The sequence below is a fragment of the Euprymna scolopes genome, chromosome 15 (assembly GCF_053919585.1).
Source record: "Euprymna scolopes isolate OS-2025 chromosome 15, ASM5391958v1, whole genome shotgun sequence".
Lineage (NCBI taxonomy): Eukaryota > Metazoa > Mollusca > Cephalopoda > Sepiida > Sepiolidae > Euprymna > Euprymna scolopes.
Window position 1 is genome coordinate 131,854,569 of NC_136496.1, and position 21,215 is coordinate 131,875,783.

A 21,215-nucleotide genomic window follows, 5' to 3' on the forward strand; every position below is an offset into this window, starting at 1 on the left:
TCATCTTGAAACGTAAAAGACTACCGCTTGGAATCATATTTAACAGACGACTGTGGAGAGTTAAGCAACGAGTTATCTGTTCACATTACATTAAAGCTTCTGCAGTTTAGTATAGTCAGGAAAGCCGGAAAAGGGAGGGAATTCCAAAATGTAGTCGTATGAGGGGAGAAACTATTAGAATAGAACGGTTTTCGGCATCTAGGGACCTCAACAGTGAAAGGATTGAGAGTTTGCTACTTGTCGGTTTAGTTGAGTGAATGTATGGGGACACAAGTGCTTTGAGTTCATCAGAACACATTCCATTGAGGTATTTGCAAAAAAAAAGGACAGGAATGCGACATTTTGGCGATGGGACAGAGGTTGGAGCTTTGCTGACAGTACGGGATTCATTAGGTTTGAGATTCTTTTTCAGACCCTGTCTAAGTAACATAGTAGATTCCCAATCCATATGTGTCAATAATACTCCATGCATGGCGAATGTCGTCAATATATTTATTCTAATTCATGTTGCCACATAATGTGAGGCCGAAGAGCTTGAAAGATGGACTATCAGGAAGGGTGTTTTCATGACAATCGGTGGTTGAGAAGATTTTTGTAGTTATTAAAGAAAAAGAAGTTTAATTTAGTAGCATTACATGTTACCAATCATTTACGCCCCCATCCTACTACAAAGCAAATATATTTTTCTAGTTTTTCTGCCATTGCCTTGGATATGTTTACAGTTGTTGTTTTTTCTCTCATGTCTATTATAAAGCGTGGTGTCATCTGCAAATATACCAATCCCAGAACCATTTTATCTGGGAGATCATTTACAATATAAGGAATAATAAAGGTCCGAAGATTGGCCCCTGGAGCACACCTAAATTAATATAATGTTGGTTGAGGTACATCTTTCGAGAAAACCCTGGACTTTTCTCTTGTCTAAGAATTTTTTTTTACACAGTGATCACCACTTATCAAGGCCCGGAAGCCACTCAGGGATAAGGGTTATTGCAAGTACATTACGTTAGTGTGGAGATTTGATGAAGTATTTACTTAAGGGGGTGGTTCATTAGGAATTTGTTAACGTTGGACTTGAAGACATCCAAGTTGTAGTCCGGTGGGAAGCAGGCAGACGGAACAGAGTTCCACAGGCGTGCAGTTCTAAGAAAGAAGCTGTGTTCATGGGATCCACGTTTTGATTTAGGCACAGATAAAGAGCGGGGGAAATTTTTCAGAGTGGATTCAGCTAGACGGGTGTTTTTCGTGAAAAATTGGCGAGGGGGAACCAGAGATTGAAGTTCAGACGAGCACCTGCCATGGAAATAACGATAAAACAAGGATAGGCTCGCAACGTCTCTTCTGTGGGAGAGAGGTTGCAGGGTGGAGAAAAGGGCACCTCCTACTAAGCCACGAAGTCTATTTTGTACTCTGTCAAGGCATGATAGGCTGTTTTTAGCAGCTCCTGCCCAGATATGGCAACAGTACTCCATCCTTGGACGTACTTGGCTTTTATATAGATAGAGAATTGCATCAGTAGTGAGATATCTTCTGGAGCGGTAGAAGGATCCCACTATCTTTCCAGCGACCTTGGCAACAGACTTGATGTACGTGTTCCATTTCAGATCAAGAGTAAAGGTCAAACCCAGAAGCTTGTCAAAACACGGGGCCTCACCCAGACGAGAGCCATCCATCACAATTGTTGCCAGATGGGGATCAGAGCGTTGATGATGTAAGGATAGGAGTTTGGTTTTGGATGCATTAAAGGTAATCAGCCACGTCTTCCCCCACTGAACCACGCGCTCGAGATCAGAGGAGAGAGAATCAGAGAGAACTTTGTCATTTACAGCCTTTGATGTGTTGCTGTAGATGGTCGTGTCATCAGCATAGATGTCAACGAATAATTTAAGTATGTGTTTAGGGAGGTCATTGATGTAGATCAGGAAGAGAGTTGGGCCTAGGATTGACCCCTGAGGGACTCCAGCATTTATATTGCAGGCCTCCGATTTTTGTCCATCTACCACTACTCTTATGAGCCTATCGGAGAGCAATGATTTAATGATTGAGAAAACATTTCCATTTATACCGTGGCTGGAAATCTTGTGAAGTAGACCCTTATGCCATACCTTGTCGAAAGCCTTTGATATGTCAAGAGCAATTGCCCTAGAAAGGAAGCCTTTGTCAAGAGATTCACTAATCCTGTGGGATATAACCGTCAGCACATCTGCGGTAGATCTTGCAGAGTGGAAACCATATTGTGTGTCACTAAGAAGGTTGCTCCTGCTGAGGTGGTTGACTATTTCTCTATTTAATATGGATTCCAGCAACTTACTCATTACACACAGGAGACTTATTGGTCTGTACTGAGAGGGAGATGACTTATTACTTGAATTCTTAAATACAGAGCAAACTGATGAGGTCTAACAGGGAGTCGGAAAGCACTTCTCCTTAAGGCAGCGCTTAAATAGTTTCGTAAGTATGGGAGCAAGTTCTGGTTGAAGCTTTTTTAACACTATAATTGGGATACCATCAGGGCCAGTTGCTTTACTGGAATCAAGGTTCTTGATTTGCTTGGCGAGCTCATGCACGGATATTTGTATGTTACCTAGCTTGTTCTGTGTTATAGGAGGAAATATGGGGAGTTGATGGCATTCGTCGCATAGGGTAGAATTAGCTGCAAAGTTCTTTGCAAATAGTTTGGCCTTGTCTGAGGCTGACGAGATGACCTCTGGTCCATTGATAACGGTTGGGATAGAACGCACACTTCTGTTCAGGATCCTATTTGTTATTTGCCAAAACTGGTGGGAACCAAGCCGCTGATCAGCTACCTTGGATTTAACAGACTGGGCATATAGCTCTCTTGCATTTTTTATTACTGTTTTACAGTGGTTGCTCGCAGTCCTGAAAGCAGCTTTAGTCTCAGTGTATCTATTACGTTGGTAGTTATGGAAAAAGTGATTTCTGTGCGCGATAGCAGCAGCACATTCTGGGGAGAACTATGGCTGGCTGTTAGGTTTTTGTTGGAATTTTTTAGATGGTATGAATTGGTCTATGCCTACAATTAACCATTCGGTCAGATCTGATACTATAGAGGACACATCCTTTTTAAACATGGAGTGCAGAGGTAAATCAGATATGAATGTACGAAGCTGTCCCAGTCAGCCATAGAGTATCGGTATACAATACGGTGGAGGGGTACGTCTGGAGACTTATTACATGTCGTTTTTATCTTAACTGATACGACGGAATGGTCGGAGGATCCTAGAGGAGAATGAACGGAACATGAACATAGCTCAGGGGAAGTTGAGAGGAAAAGGTCTAGGAGGCTTGCATATTGACCGGGTGTATCGGGCACACGGGTGGGTTCGCGAACAATCTGAGTGAGGTCATAAGCAATGGCAAAATCATGACAAAACCTCCCCTCATCGTCTGTCTTATTTGAATGGGTCAGCCATTCCACGTTATGAACGTTGAAGTCACCACAGATGTGGATGTTAGCCGAGGGATGTGCAGACACTATGTGGTCTATGTTCTCAGATATGCTCTTAAAGATAGTAACTCCGCTGTTGTGGGGCCGATAGAGGGCAAATATAAATGCAGTGGTGTTAGTAAGTGCAACCCTGAAGCACATATAGGGAAAATTAGGATCTTCTCTAGAGATATCCCTGCCACATGGGAAGCCATCCTTAATGTAGGCACATATTCCATGCCCATGGCGATCTTGGGTGTCAGATTTAGCTGTTAAATTAGAGTATCCGTTAATTATGAACTCATCAAGGGAAGTGGTCGGCCCTATTCAAGTTTCACTTAGAAATAATATGTTCGGTTTCGTCTCCTGTAATTGGGTTTCAACCTCTGGAAGGTTGGAACGTAGACCCCTGATGTTGGAGAAGGAGACCTGGTAGTAGGGGTCTACGTTGGAAGTTGAGGTTCTAGGTTTATTCGAGTTTTTATTCTGGAGATATTTCATGTTGAGGTTTTGGGATTTGTGGAATAGGTCGGCATACTTGGTTAGAGCAGTACAGAGAGGGAATGTAAGAGAGAAAGGACAGGATTTTTTTGTAGCACACGAAAAGGTAAAGCCGTAACAATTACCCACTAGTATGGCATCGAGAGGCCCCAACAGAGACTACTGCATGGTCCAGATCCACTCACTAAATGGCAATACAGCAGTCCCAGTACTTTGCGCCTGCTGATAGGACAGCCTCCTTAGTGGTTAATCCAAGGTTCGAGTCCCTGACTATCAGGCGGATAACATCAGCCCAGACAAAACGTTTACCTCCGAATGATCTGATTATGTTGGATATTCGTCCAGAAATACCATAGGATTGAATTTTCATGAGAAACCCTTTATATCAGACATTGACAAAGGCTTTGAATATATCAAGGGCTACAACTAGAGCTTCCCATTCTTTATCCAGTGCATGGTATATGAGTTCATGGATGATCGTTAAAATGTCCGCAGTGGAATTGGTTTCTACAAACCGACACTGTTGATCAGAAAGAAGTTTAACATTCACAAGATGGCAAACTAGTGCTTGATTAAAAACTCATAGATTTTGGCGAAGAGGAGGAACAGGCTAATGAAGCGATAATTGAGCCGTTCAGTTCTTTCGCCACAATTATTGAATACTGGTACTACGGAGGCAATTTTACAACTATCTGGGAAGCAAAATTCTGCTCGGCTTTGTTAAAGAGTTCGAAGAGTACGTGGCTAACTCAGCGGATCATTTGTTAATTTCAGAAAATCCGGGGGGATTTGCTTAAGGGGTCTAAGATCGAGTTGGAGGCGAACCGCCGGGCAAATAGGTTAACTTTTCCGGTTTTCGTGCATCGATCTTATGTTTGTTAGATGATAGGGGAATTATTGATTGTCCATTAATCACTACACTATTATAAATTTCCCATAAATCACGAGATCCTATTTTTAGAAATTTTATACGTCTCCTGATAACTTCTGTATGCTTTCTCATAGCCGCGGCTATTTCATTCTTCGATTATTTCAATAAACTTTTGGCTATTTGTACTATGACTACTGCACAAATTGAAACAGAAATCAAACTCGCCACACTAATACTCCAATACACTAGTCTAAGACAACGAACCAAGTAAAACTACAACTTATGTTTGATATTTTGCCGTGTATACCGAGAAAAAAATGATAAAAGTGAGCACCTGGCCAAATGTAAGAAACAATAAAATAATTATTAAATGTACCAAAAGGTCATTTTAATAAAAATTAACAACCTGACACAGGTACCTACTGTGAAGAAACGACAAACGATCAATTGTAAAAATAAAAGATAAAATAAAAGTATGATGTTGGAAAGGTCATTTTCGACAAAAAATTACACAGGTGTAGTTAAAGTCAAGCCAATCCAGTGAAACAACAACGGTCGAATAAAACGTATTTTGGGGTGTGACAATACCGTAGTAAAGGGGTGTTTTAGATGGTCACAAATGGTTATATAATAACGACTGAAAATGATGTCGTTGTTGGTTGACGATTACGGCTTGAAAAGATCTAACCGATCGAATTACTGTGCGTGCATTTCCATTCTAACACCCAACCATCAGTAACAATCACCTACAATGATGATATATTTTTATTTTTTATATATCAGTGTGTTGTCATTCTCTTAAAAAATAGCTGAAATACAATATTTGATACTAGAAAAACCCAGAATATTTGAGACATGTATTTGTAAACACGATATAGACTCGACTCACTGTGTCATCTTCAAGAGGTTTCTGTAAAAATTTCCCAATGTTCCACAATGTCAAATACCCTTCTGCAAAAGAGAAATCAAACCAAAAATAAACAATAAAAAGACTTACACAGTGATGATAATAATTTATGTGACAAAAGAGCAAAGAAAGAAATTGGTGTGCATTCAAGATTGTTAGAACTTTTAAAAGAACCATCTTCAATGCAAGTAGAAACCGAATGTCTACCTTATTTGAATTATTGCAGATATGAATGGTAAGCATCGTGTATGCAATAACTAGAAAGAATTAGAGAATTATGTTGCAGAAACATTTTATTATGTAAAACTTATGCAGGGTCAGGCGGTTAACCTTTTGAGTCATGGATACTTTAGGAACAATAGATTCTCGAAAGTGATATCAGAGGACTGTAAGAGCGTACAAAAGGTGAGTTTGAAATGCGATAACTCTACAAGAAAATGTTAAAATGAGATGTCTTTAAATTGTTTTGAACGGAGCACAGCACTTTTAATATTTCTGCAGTTTGTAACAAGCCAGCGTAAAAGTCCAGGATAACCGGAAACAATGTCGATCTAAACATAAAGAAGATTTATGGCATTTTTTAGTTTCCATCTTATAGAATAATTTCAGCAACAAGATTTAAGAGTTTAGTGTATCTTACTATTTAATTTATAGTTGAAGGAAAGAGTGTGGATTCACATCAGTGGATCAATAGAATGTGGCTCAAAAACCGTTATAGGAATCGACTGCTCCACGTTAATTCCATTAAGGAACATAATAATTATTAAATTAAAATACTATCATTAGTAAATTATAATATTATTATAATTAAAATATTATTATTAAAGTATTAAACTTCTTTAATTATTATTTCGCGTAATCGAAATGATTTACTGGGAACGTTTTCACAACTGAAAGACTTCATCATATGAAAATTAACACTTTTCGTAATGGGCTTGATACCCAAATGATTTTCATAGACCAGAAAGCCTAACGCATTAGATGATCTGAAAATAAATAACTTGAAATAACTAGGACCAAAACCAAAATAAATATAACAAATAAATTTGCAAAACACAATGTATTTTAAAACAGCAAGAACGTTGCCAACCCAATACTTATTCAATGCCACCCACCGTAATGTGCATGGAGAATTAGAAATGATGTTTTACTGTTAATAAATTGTTACTGTTAGTTATCACAATAATTATTTTGTGATTTGTTTCGTAATGTTAATCATTGTGGGTGTCTAATTTGAATGTTTCATGAATGTTTAAAAAAAAAAAAGTTGTCAGCGTTCGTACTACTTTCTATGGTCCGACCTGCTCGGTTCGGTTCCAAGAACTCGATTTCCCTGCCCTATTGACTTCCGTTTTTCTATAACGTCATTTTTGTGGAGGGGGGGGCTCATTGCTATGCCAATCAATGCATATCAAGCTACAATATAATAAATATTATTTTTGTGTTGTGGACTAAACCATATTTATATTACCAAGGAGACATATTTTTATGTGCTGCTAAATTGATATAGTGATGAAGAGATGCTTAATAATTAGTGAATACTTATTATATGCTGCATATATTTTTTTTATATAATAAAGTAAAATATTTTTGTTCCAAGTTCATTAACAATTGTAGCTTCTTATCCAACACTTGCATATACGAATCTGTTTCGGTCAATTGACGTTTTCTATTTTCAGAAAATACACCTTCGTTTCGTTCGCTTTCATTAATTTAAATATTTTTCAGATTCGACAGCATCCCCTACCATAGCCATCCATATATAACATCGGAAGAACTTTTGCTCTCACGCTCACATCTATTATCAATGTAAATCCGTTCACTGGGAAATCTTTCATAGACTCATTTTTTTTTCAGTACTGTTGTCTATCGCTTACTCTTTTTTTTACTATTATTCACAGTAAACAATAAAAATTTCTATTTCAGCGTAAGAGGCTACAATTTGTGACGATATCTACAGAGACACTAGGAAGGGATTTGAGCAGCAAGGTGTGTTCACATAATAATTTAAATTTCTGCATGTCAATACAACCAAGAAAGCATGAGACTGGTAGGAAAATTCAAAGTCTAGCAGCCCGAGAAAAGAAACTAGTAGAGTAAAAAGCTTTTTGGCATCTATGGACCTTTACAGTGACGGGGCGGGAGTTAGTCGAGGGCACATTTACAATACTATATATATGGACAATTCGTGTCTTTGTAGAGATAGAGGATACTGCCAGGTGTGTTTAATTTTCTAGTATGGTAGAGAGAGCCCACCCTCTTTGCAATAACCTTGGTAATAGCCTTAATGAATTTGTTTCAATTCACGTTGCCTGTGAATATTAAGCTGAGGATCTTGAGCAAAGAGCATTTAGATAGAGTACTATTAGTCCTGGCAATTGGTGGTTGAGAAGTAAATTGTAATTACTAAGGTAAAGAAGCTTAATCTTAGCATTATAAACTAAACTTGGAATGTTCTCTTTAACACACACTTTCTTTTTCTTGAAAAGTGGTGAGGCGTGTTGACTGGTTATTCCACAAATATTCTTTTACATTCTCGATTAACGAAATAACAGATTAACAGATGAGCCGAGTGGCCTGGTTGTTTGTTAACAGTTGTTCGCATTATTCTTGCTGCTTGTTTACTTTCGATGTATTCAAGATTGACATTTAGCGAAACATAAAATTTTCAATAAAAAAAATTCCCAGATCATATTTAAAACACAGTATTGAATTTGAGTCTTACAGAGATCTTGGTGAAAAGCACCATTTAATTTCGTTTGAAAGACATAACAGAATAACATTTTTAATATTAATTCACGATTGCCGATCATGTCACATTTGCTCATATTTGTTCGCTTGTATTATTCAAACATAACATTTCGTGATTTGCTTTTATTAGCCTTTTCTCATTTTTATAAACAAAACAAATTCTGTGACAAATATTTTAACTTCAGGATTGATTCCCACGCGTGTTAAAAACATAACGTTGCTAGGCATGATTATTTTGACACATCGTAATTCCTTTATCTTTAGGGTTTTACCCCAGAGTTCATGGCTAATGTTTCAACAATCGGTTGCTATGGCTAAAAATGTTACCGATTTTTACTTTTACCTATACGCATAACGATTCAGATTCAAACATAACTACATACTACTTATCGTGTTAAGTTATTCGGTGAATTTTTACTTTAAGCAAATATGATACGTAAAGATAGCGGGAGGTAATTTTCCCAAGCAATCATATCTCCTTTTGTGGAAGGGATTGGTTTTAAGAATATTGTCTGTAGTATTCTTATTTATGAGAGAGTACCGTCGGGAAAGACAAGTTCATTTCCACACAGAATTGACTTTTATCAATTCCATTGACGTTAAATTTACTTTTCACGGTTCTGATACAACCACTGTGTTTGCACTGTTTCCATGTTCTTTTCTTATATATTCCCACCTCAAAATAACACAACACTTTTGGGTTATTTGGAATTCACTAAAACTTTTATAGGTAACGGAGTTATCACTCAACCATTACATTGATTTTACAAAGAAAGTAAGGATAATTTGCGTGTCATCTGTGGTGCTCTTATCTTTGAGCGTGTACTGACGTGTCTGACAAGGACATTTTCAAGCGAAATTGACTTCTATCGACCACTTAGAGTATTATTATAGACTTTCATAATACGTTACGTTTACTGCGCATTGGTCTTTAATTCTTTTTATATCGCCATCCGACTTATAGTTATTGTTGGGATAAAATCAATACAGTACTTTTGCATTATTACGACTTCATGATGACGTTCAAATGTAACAGGGGATCATCCTCCCATGCATTACTACCTCCTTTCGGAAGGTGGATGAGTTTCTTGTGGTCCGAGTGTCGACGGGACTGTTCAGGAATTTTGAGGCGAAATTTTCTTTTATTTGTCCTTTAGACAATTGGTTTTTAACTGTGCTGTTACGTCGACTGCGTTATTATAATTTCTATCTTATTTGCCTTTTTTTTCTGTTTTTCTATCATGCATGAAATTAGGTTTAATGTTAGAATACAAATAACAGATTTTGTATGATTTAGAATTCATGACAGTTACTAAAATAACAGGAGGTTGTCCTCTGAGGCATTATTTTCTCTTTACGGATTAAGAATGGGTTTATTGCTTGCCGTCTGACACGCTCTTTTTTTTTTTTTTAAAAAACATCGCAAATTGCCACTTTGATGTAAGGGGCTACTATCAGGGGCAACAACTACCGGGGTACTATGTAGGGATTTGCGCAGCAAGATGTCCGTTCACGTTACACTTGAACTTCTGCACGTCAGTACTGTTGGGGAAGCAGGGACCTGGAATGGAATTCCAAAGTCTAGCGGTTCTGGGGAAGAAACTATTGGAGTAGAAAGATCTTTTACATCTAGGGATCTCTACAGTGTGGGGTGGGATTTAGCAGCCTGTCGGGTTTGTCAAGGGTGCTCACGTCGTGGGGGCACAAGTGCTTGCAGTTCATCAGAGCATTCACCACTAAAATACTTGTAGAGCAGGCAGAGGGATGCAACATTTCGTCGATGGGACAGAGGCTGAAGCTTAGATGCCAGTTCAGGGCCTATCAGATTGGTGACTCTCGTTTGAACCCTGTCAAGGAGCGAGAGACTAGCAGCAGATGCACCAGCCCAAATGTGACAGCAATACTCCATACATGGGCGAATGGTGGCCTTATAAATGTACAGGATACTTTCGGGTATTAGTAGTTGTGTAGCACGGTAGAGAGAGAGATCACCTTTCTTGCAGCGGCCCTGGCAATGTTTTCAATATAATTGTTCCAACTCTTGTTTCCTGTGAAAGTTATCCATGAAGAAATGCTGATAAGACCGACGGGAGTATGTTTGGATGAAATTTAATTTTTAAGGTCCCTTAGATTATAAATACAATTTAAAAGGTTTAATCATGCCACTGCGGGTTAGGGTTAGATTCTCTTTGTTTTTACTTTCAGGTTTATGGTAAGTATAGAGTTAGGGTTAGGGTTAGATTCTCTTTGTTTTTACTTTCAGGTTTATGGTAAGTATAGAGTTAGGGTTAGGTTAGATTCTCTTTGTTTTTACTTTCAGGTTTATGGTAAGTATAGAGTTAGGGTTAGGGTTAGATTCTCTTTGTTTTTACTTTCAGGTTTATGGTAAGTATAGAGTTAGGGTTAGGGTTAGATTCTCTTTGTTTTTACTTTCAGGTTTATGGTAAGTATAGAGTGAGTATTTTCTTTTCATTTACACCAAGTATCGTTTTTCTTCTGTTTCTTTGTATTGAGACAAAATTACTTGACTCCTAAAAATTCTCGTCCCTACGTATTGCATTTTCCTGTGTAAAGATTATGCACGAGTCATGCTTATTCTAAGTAAGCTACATAGTAACGTTGTTTTACCCCGGGAGTGAAATATAAACGTTTCTGTATAGCTTATTTGTCATAAATATATACTACTTCTACCGCTAGTGCTACTGCTATTAATAAGCTCTGCTCACCTATTGGGCACTGTTGAAGTAAATACTGAAAATATATTTACGTGATATATTGTATTATTTTATATTATAATATACTAGCAGAACTCGACGAAATTCCACAGTTATATCCTTCATCTGTTGTATATGACTGCCAAGCTTACAAATATTTCTATTCTCTTGGCGTCTAGCATAAGGCAGACCTATACAATATTATTTTACCATCTCGAACTGTAAGTACTCTGATTAACGTTGTTTCAAAATATGCTTGGTTATGGGGTCTATCACTAAAATCCGTATAGGAGTTGTAATATGTTTTCGTTCGATTGACGTATGGCGTGAACGTAGACCCCATGATATTATTGTACGATATTTGGACAGAATATTGATAAACTTTCATTTTTGGCTGACGACTAAAAAGATGTATGATAATGTGAGTTTCACATTTGATACAACAGCGACAACAGACCAGTTCATTTTCTGAAACAAAGAGCGCACATTAGCTATATTGATCTAATGAATGAAAATCTGATGGATTTTTCTAACAGAAGTGACGTAACGATTCTATCTTTATTGTATTGTAATTTTCATGGCAGATGCTCAACTGATTGTCTATCGCTGGTTTCACCCTTGTAGAACATTCACAAAATACCATCTTCTAGCTACAACAACTGTCTACAATTTCCCCTATTTTCTATATGTGCCTAAAACTTAACGTGAAGTCCATGAACAAATTTATTACCTTGAACTATTCGTCTGTTAAATACAGTACTGCAGGGCTGCTCTGCAGCTGGCCGTACCATGACTTCTTCAAATCTCATGTAAATAAAGTTCCTGTTGAGCCGTCCTATTAAACAAAAACTCACTCATGAACCCTCATCGCCGAGTGTCCTTTTGGCTTTGATAAGAAGGTGATTCCCTCCTCGTAAAAAAAAGGACTTACTTCTGTCCCCTGTTACCATGATGTCACAGTTTTCGTTATGACAGATGGTTGTTACTGCAATGGCGTTCCTTCTGGTTATCGGTCGAATTTCGCGAAGTAGTTGACCCTAAATAAACAAATGAATACATAAATATACGTATGCACACACACACACATGGATATATTTACCTGTTTTACGGCATATCAATCCTTTTTTTATTTTGCTTTTACTCTTTTTCATCTTAAACAAAGCATATTGCTACTTGAAAGATAAGAGGCTGCTATTTAAGATCATATCTAACGGGGAGCTGTGAGGAGTTGAGCAGTGATATGTTTGTTCACATTCAAACTTCTGGAGATTAATACAGTTCGGGAAGCAGGAAACAGGCAAAGTCTAGCAATTCAAGGGAAGAAACTATTATAGTAGATGTCTTTCTGGCATCTAGGAACCTCAACAATGAAAGGGTGGGATTTTCCTGCTCGTCGGGGTGGAGGGTCAATTCTATAAGGTCATCAGAGCATAATATATTAAAGTACTTATAAAAGAGTCCTAGGGATGTAACCTTGCAGTGATGGCACAGAGGTTGGAGCTTGACCAACAGTGCAAGGTCTATTAAATCTGAGACTTATTTTGGGTCCTGTCTACGAGTGAAAGACTAGTGATGGACGCACCAATCCAGATGTTACCATAATACTACATGTGTGGCCTAAGTGTAGCTTTTTAAAGATATACGTTCCTTCTTGGTGTGAGTAATTATCTAACACGGTAGAGGGAGCTCACTTTCTCTCTATCAGCCTTTGCAATGTCTACAGGGTATTCATTCAAATTCATATTTCATGTGAATGCTAAGCCGAAGATTTTGAAAAATGTGTTATTCAATACGAAAAAAACCCAAACACAATGCGTTTTTATACAATTCACTGTAGATGCTTATATAAATGCAGTGTTCTTTTTTTTTGTTTTTACGTTCATCCCTAACAAAGCATGTCGCTACTTGGACGTAAAGGGGCTACTATTTGGGACCATGCCTAGGAAATATTGACAAGATGATAGTATGCGTTACATTTAAACTTCTACATATCAATACAGTCAGGGAAACAAATAGTAGGAAGGGAATTCCAAAGTCTAGCTGTTCGAGGAAAAAAATATTAGGGAAGAAAGCTTTCTGGCATTTAGGGGCCTCAATAGTGAAGGGGTGTTATTTAGTTGCTAAGAGAGTTTATCAGAGATATGTACGTCAAGGGGTCACAAGTGAAATGAGTTCATCAGAACACATTCCATTAAAATATTTGTAAAACAGGCACAGAGATGCAACATTACGGCGATGAGACAGGGTTGGAGCTTGGTTGATAAAGTGGGATCTATTAGATTTAATACTCTTATTTGGACCCTATCCAAGAAGGAAAGGCTACTGGTAGATGCACCAGCCCAGATGTGGCAACAACACTCCATCCGTGGACGAATGGTGGCCTTGTAGACGTACAGGATACATTCGGGTGTAAGTAGTCTTCTAATACTATAGATGGAACCCACGCCCTTTGCAGCAGCATTCACAATGTCTTCAATGTATTTGTTCCATTTCATATTGCCAGTGAATGTTCTAACTTTTGTTCTAACTTGAACATGCCGCACACAGCCTTCATTGTGTCCTTCGTTAATAATTTTTTTCCTAAGACTTTTTCCTATATAATTTATTAACAGAAATACATGCAAACAGATACTTTATTTCTGGGATTATGTTTAAAAATCTTTAAAAAAAATTTTCTATTAGTCGTAATTTGTAATTAACTGAACATATAATCCATCTGCCTTAGATATCTATGAATTTCTTTTGCTCTCTCTATATTGTTTTAACAACTAGCATCTTCACCATTTTGCTTGGGTTACTTTCTAGTTCCCAGTAGTTGTCTTATACTTGGAGGTATTATGTTTCCTCTTGGCATATGCAAAGAATTTATTTGTTTTGATGTTGGATATGGCTTTTAACTCCTCTTTTAATCTTTCATCTTCATGTGTTTTGATAGTTTAAGTTCTGTTGATTCAAGTTCCTTTTCCAGTTTTTGCTTATTGTTGATAAAAGTGGCCTTTTTTAGTTTGGCTTTAATTTTTACCAAAATGGCAACTGCTTTTTTTTTTTTTTTTTTTTTTTCTCTAAATTTTGACTAATGTATTTTAACTATATGCGCATATATTGTCTTTAACTCTTTGCTTCCATGCGAGTCGTTTCTTATTACTTTATTTTTTATTTATTTATTCACCTTGTTTATTTATTTCTCTTTTTGCTTTTACCAACTGTGTATACCTTCTCTTTAAATGTATTTATTTAATGCATTTTAATTACATATGCGTAAAAATGGTCTCTAACACTTAGTCCCACGCGAGCCGTTTTTAAGGTCAGAAGAACTCTACTCGAAAACGAATAGCCTATGCAAGAATATAGAAGAGCTAGGACCACCTTTCTTTCTACTATAGAAGGCAGAAGATTAACCTAAATAAAAAAAAAAAATAAAAAAAAAAATAAAGAATAAAAGAAAAAAATAAAAAAGTAAAATTACCATACACATGTGCGCACTATAAACTATAAATAGATATAAAATCCGGGGAAAGGAAGTGAAGCCGACACACTAAGCAGGGTTCGCTCGCTGACAGACGCGAAAATTTTGAAAATGGGCAAACAATATAAGCTAAGTAATTTAACAAATCCTAATATTACCAAAATGGCAACTGCTTTTTTTTTTTTTTTTTTTTTTTTCTCTAAATTTTGACTAATGTATTTTAACTATATGCGCATATATTGTCTTTAACTCTTTGCTTCCATGCGAGTCGTTTCTTATTACTTTATTTTTTATTTATTTATTCACCTTGTTTATTTATTTCTCTTTTTGCTTTTACCAACTGTGTATACCTTCTCTTTAAATGTATTTATTTAATGCATTTTAATTACATATGCGTAAAAATGGTCTCTAACACTTAGTCCCACGCGAGCCGTTTTTAAGGTCAGAAGAACTCTACTCGAAAACGAATAGCCTATGCAAGAATATAGAAGAGCTAGGACCACCTTTCTTTCTACTATAGAAGGCAGAAGATTAACCTAAATAAAAAAAAAAAAATAAAAAAAAAAATAAAGAATAAAAGAAAAAAAGAAAAAAGTAAAATTACCATACACATGTGCGCACTATAAACTATAAATAGATATAAAATCCGGGGAAAGGAAGTGAAGCCGACACACTAAGCAGGGTTCGCTCGCTGACAGACGCGAAAATTTTGAAAATGGGCAAACAATATAAGCTAAGTAATTTAACAAATCCTAATATTACCAAAATGGCAACTGCTTTTTTTTTTTTTTTTTTTTTCTCTAAATTTTGACTAATGTATTTTAACTATATGCGCATATATTGTCTTTAACTCTTTGCTTCCATGCGAGTCGTTTCTTATTACTTTATTTTTTATTTATTTATTCACCTTGTTTATTTATTTCTCTTTTTGCTTTTACCAACTGTGTATACCTTCTCTTTAAATGTATTTATTTAATGCATTTTAATTACATATGCGTAAAAATGGTCTCTAACACTTAGTCCCACGCGAGCCGTTTCTAAGGTCAGAAGAACTCTACTCGAAAACGAATAGCCTATGCAAGAATATAGAACAGAGCTAGGACCACCTTTCTTTCTACTATAGAAGACAGAAGAACTTTATAAGTAGTATACTTAATATATGCAATCACCGTACGCTTGCTTGTATGTAAGTGTCCTCCATGATACCCATACCATACCAAACCACTGCACGTGGCTCATAATTTGACTGGCACTATATTTTTAACTGCAATATACATAATCCCAGCTGTGATACTAGGGCTAATTTTCTGAATAGATGCAACACTCTGCGCCTGACCTTAATGACTACAATTCCAAATCCCATTAATTAGCTGTCCCTATAACTGGGAGGGAAAAACCTAATAGCTAGCTACGAAATCCTATACATTTTACCTCCAAGACGATTGCGTTTGTCTTACCTGCATGCATAAAAAAAAAAAAAAAATTTCCTCCCTTCTTCAGACTAAACCTTACCTGTAACTCAAAAATCCTAATGGAAATCCATCTGTAAATAAATAACCCCTCTTCTCTTGAACGCTAACAATCTACTCCTTCCAACCTATCCGCCACTAAACTCCCACATTGCTCCGCATCTGTAGTTGAATCGCTAACTTCCAGCCCCTAATCCCTCACATGCAAACTGTTTTAATAACCATCACTAAACATCTATACATTTCTACCTCTAAGGCATGCATTACAGCTCATTCCTATCCAGTAAGGGACTTAACAGCCTATGCACACAAAGGCAGGTACTTAACAGCCAAAGTACCCAGAAACAAAGCGATATGCACTACACAACTGTCTCGAGTTTTGCAACGATTAATTACGTTATTGAAACGACACTCCTTGTTATGCAAAACGCCCCATGAATCTTACTAAAAAATACCTACAACTCCAACTCTATTCGCACCTACTGAAAACCTGCCTATATATATCTATTCACCTAATTACGCATGACTCAATACTTGCTGTCTTATCCATGCTATATTGCACTTACATCTTAACCCTCCTATCATCTAAAATAGCTCGGGCACAACTCGTAGCTCAATTCTTGTTACCTACTCATACTGTAACACTATACTAGACCTAAGCTAACATTAATAAAATAAAAAAAAAGGGTACGACTAAAATCACATTATCTCCTCCCTAACAAGCCCTCTTACAAACATAGACGCTTACACTGCATGAACTTCACCCACCCCCTTTATCCATTAACAAGTAAATAGCATGTCCCTAAATCACTTTGAGGAGTGTAACTAATCAGTAGATATAATCCCCAACAAACTAACCCAGTAACACTAACAACGCGGGGTCGCAGAAATACCTGGATTAGAACCTAGGCGCGGAGAAAACCCTCTCAGGGCTGACGGACCCAGTAGGTCTTCCCAGATCATCCGTCTAGGAGAAGGAAAACTCTGAAACTAAACCAAAGGGGAGAGAGGCCTCTTCAGTCTTGGATGACAACCTTCCTAGAGCTGGTGACTCAAACAAATTCACCGGTTTGCAAACCTAAATTGCTTAAGGAGTAGATAGGCTCTGTCTATCGCCGGCTTCCATACTCCTTCTTTGCCTATTAGTCAAGCGCAGAGACACTATCTCAGTGATTCGACAGAAACACCCAGCGGTAGATCTTGTTTCCTGGCTAGGGCAATGAACGCCGTTCTTCCCCATTCCCAGCATGCCCCACCCCTAAAACTGAACATTTGGGAGTGCTTAAGTATAAGATATGCCTGAGCAGTTAGATTGGGTTGACCTTCTTCTAAAGGGTTGAGGGTACCGGATTGACAGTTCCTGGCTGCTGTTCCCGACTGGTAGTACAGGAGCCCTAACTCTTTGGTAGCGCTTAGAGCGGCTGCTCCATCAACAGTTGAATAATATCGGGTTGTTTGCAGTGCCATGACGCGCATGGAAAGGGACCCTGCACTCATCCCCGGTGGGCTTTCCTGAGGCCACAATCCTAATTGGAGAAAGGTCAGCTGATGGTCTACTTGTGATGCATGTCTGAAGCTCCGCATAACCTCTTGTTTAGCTCCCCCTTACCGAAACTCTTAAAAAAAATATGACGACAGTACAATCTAAAAATAAGCTTAAACCAGGATTAGGGACAAACAAATTCAACTTGCCTCCTCCCTTGAGGCTCTCATTCACAAATATCCGTGGGCTTAGAACTAACTTCGCTGATGTTGAAGCATTTCTCTTAACAAATACCCCGGATATCTTAGCACTAAGTGAGACTAACCTACACTCCTCCATTCCCTCTAACCACTTTAACATGCCTGGATATCTCCCACTCTGCCGTAAGGACTCTGACAGACATATGCACGGACTTGGAGTTTACATTCGTAATACCCTTCCCTTGACTAGAGAAACAAACCTAGAAACAGATGATCAAGCCTTTATGTGCTTTAGACTAAACGTGCAACACAGTATTAGCTACTATTATTTTCTCTACCGCTCTCCCTCGACTCAGGACTGCTCCATAATAAACAAAGTATCTGACAGCATAGACACGGCACTGTCCCTCGACACTAGCGCACAAATACATGTGTTTGGTGACTTTAATGTCCACCACAAAAACTGGCTTGGATTCTCTACTCACACAGATGCAGCGGGCAGCACAACCCATAGCTTCGCTATATCTCACTCCCTATCACAAATTGTTACGTTTCCAACCCGTTTCCCTGACCAGGAAGAACAACACGCATCACTTCTAGATCTGTTTTTGACCACAGTTCCCGATGACTGCATAGCGAAGGCCCACAGCCCACTCGGGAACGCTGATCATGCAGTGATAATGGTTGAAATCGCCCTAAACTCTAGTCCCAAAACTGAAGAGCCAGTGCTCAAAACAACGAGATATTATAATAAGGCTGACTGGGAAGCCATCAGGGAACTAATTAGAGATGCTCCATGGAAAAATATTTTCTCTCTCCCTGCTGAACAGTGTGCAAACGAGACCACTGACTGGTTCAAAACTGCAATCGAAGCGCATGTTCCCATGCGGAAATTTTATAGTAAGCCCCACTCTCCCCAATGGTTTACGTCGACTTGTGCAACTGCCATTACTCAAAAGCAGCATGCATACCGTAGGTTTAACCGACATAAGTCCAGTTCAAACAGACTGAAGTATATAGAAGCTAGAAATAACGTTAAGAAAGAAATAGCGACAGCTAAGAGAGAATTTACGGAAACCACTAAAAAGCGCATCGAAGCACAAAAACTAGGAACTCGAGACTTCTGGAAAATCTACAACAGTGTAGTAAATAATGGGCAATCAACAATTCCCCCACTAACCAACAATCACGAGGTTGTCTCCTCAGCAACCGACAAGGCTAACATGCTTGCCAGTCGGTTTGCCTCAAACTCCACACTGGACCCTTCCAACCACCCCCTACCTGACTTTCCTATGCGGACAGACGCCACACTAGACGATCTGAAAACCACCCCTGCTCAGGTGCATACTATCATAAAAAACCTTGACACCTCAAAAGCATGTGGACCCGATCTTATCCCAGCTGTGCTATTAAAAAAGTGCTCAGCCGAAGTAGCTCCAGTTCTCTCCAAACTCTACAACAAATGTCTTAATGAAGCTTGCTTTCCGGGCTGTTGGAAAACTGCTTCTGTTGTACCAGTATTCAAGAATTCTGGCGAAAGGACAGACCCATCAAATTATCGCCCCATTAGCCTCCTCCCACTTTTTGCCAAAATATTTGAGACCATAATTAACCATGCTCTAGTCCATCATCTTACAGATGCTAAACTACTGACTGACAAACAATATGGATTTAGACAAGCCCGTTCCACAGCAGACATCCTCACCGTGATCTCTGAACGTATATACAAATCACTGGACAAAGCGGGGGAAGGCAGAGCGGTAGCTCTAGATATATCTAAGGCTTTTGACAGGGTATGGCATTAGGGTCTCCTCAGGAAGATTAGATCTTACGGTATCACTGGTAGAATACTTAACATAATTAAATCCTTCTTAGATAAGAGAAAAATCCAGGTAGTCCTCGACGGTCGCACATCTAAACAATATGATATAAATGCGGGAGTGCCCCAGGGTTCTATCCTTGGACCTCTATTGTTCCTGATATTCATAAATGACCTCCCCGACAACATTGCCTCTGAGATGGGTATATATGCTGATGACACTACACTCTGGCAGACACGACAGGAAGACGAATGAACACATTTCTAAAGAAATGGCAGAAACACTAGAGGAAGACCTCCAATCTGTAGTGGAATGGGGACAAAAGTGGTTGGTCGCGTTCAATGCTGCCAAGACTAAACTAGTTTCATTCAATAATTACAAGAAACCCTCTCTACCACCAATAGCAATGGCCAACGACTCTTTATCTGAGAGTCCATCTTTCAAACTCCTTGGCCTAACGTTCACAGGAAACATGAGTTGGAACAATTACATTGAAGGCATTGCCAGGGCCGCTGCAAGAAAGGTAGGCTCTCTCTACCGTGCTAGAAAACTACTAACACCCGAAAGTATCCTGTACCTCTATAAGGCCACCATTCGCCCATGTATGGAGTATTGCTGCCACATCTGGGCTGGTGCATCTGCTACTAGTCTCTCGCTCCTTGACAAGGTTCAAAAGAGTCGCAAATCTGATAGGCCCTGAACTGGCATCTAAGCTTCAGCCTCTGTCCCATCGACGAAATGTTGCATCCCTCTGCCTGTTCTACAAGTATTTTAGTGGTGAATGCTCTGATGAACTGCAATCACTTGTGCCCCCACGACGCGAGCACCCTCGACAAACCCGACAGGCTACTAGATCCCACCCCCACACTGTAGAGGTCCCTAGATGTAAAAGATCTTTTTACTCCAATAGTTTCTTCCCCAGAACCGCAAGACTCTGGAATTCCATTCCAGGTCCCTGCTTCCCCAACAGTACTGACGTGCAGAAGTTCAAGTGTAACGTGAACCGACACCTTGCTGCCCAAATCCCTACATAGTACCCCAGTAGTTGTTGCCCCTGATAGTAGCCCCCTACACCAAAGTGGCAATTTGCCTTGTTTGGGGTGAAAATGTAATAAAAAAAAAAAAAAAAAAAAAAAAAAGTGTTTGTGAAAATTTATAGAAAGAATGTTTCTCCGCTTTCATCAAATTTTCATAGTCTGTTCTTACATCACGTAAACAGGTATGTAAATTGTATAGTAAAATAATTATCCATATTTGTAGCTATGCAAGAAGTTTTTGTATATTCAAAATATGAACAAACTAAAACAAATAGTTGTAGTTGTTGTGATCGAATAGATCACAAGTAGTTTTGAATAGCTACTGATAGTATAAACTACAAGAAACCCCGTGCATGGACGAGTAAAATTAGAACAGTTTTACAGCACTTTTATGTCGAAAATCAAAATTAACATATAATAATATTAAACCTTATGTCTACGGCATAATATACGACATAATCACATTGACACACCGGTTCCTCCTGGATCACCGAAGTTAAGCAACATTGAACCTGGTCAGTATTAAATGGGTGACCATCTGGGACCTC

The 21,215-nt window shown here is 38.4% G+C and overlaps 1 protein-coding gene across 2 annotated transcripts in view; it reads right to left on the reverse strand.

Annotated features, from left to right (window-relative positions):
* Positions 1–21,215, reverse strand: part of LOC145294152 (WD repeat-containing protein 64-like) — a 124,088-nt gene that overhangs the window by 37,005 nt on the left and 65,868 nt on the right. For both annotated transcript variants that reach the window (XR_013869829.1, XM_080141262.1), the window contains exons 24-25: positions 12,124–12,229; positions 5,710–5,771 (exon numbers count right to left, since the gene is read on the reverse strand). Coding sequence is in view for 1 of the 2 variants with exons in the window: in XM_080141262.1 (XP_079997388.1) it covers positions 5,710–5,771; positions 12,124–12,229 (168 nt within the window). In the remaining variant the exon portion in view is untranslated. The remainder of the gene's footprint in view (positions 1–5,709; positions 5,772–12,123; positions 12,230–21,215) is intronic.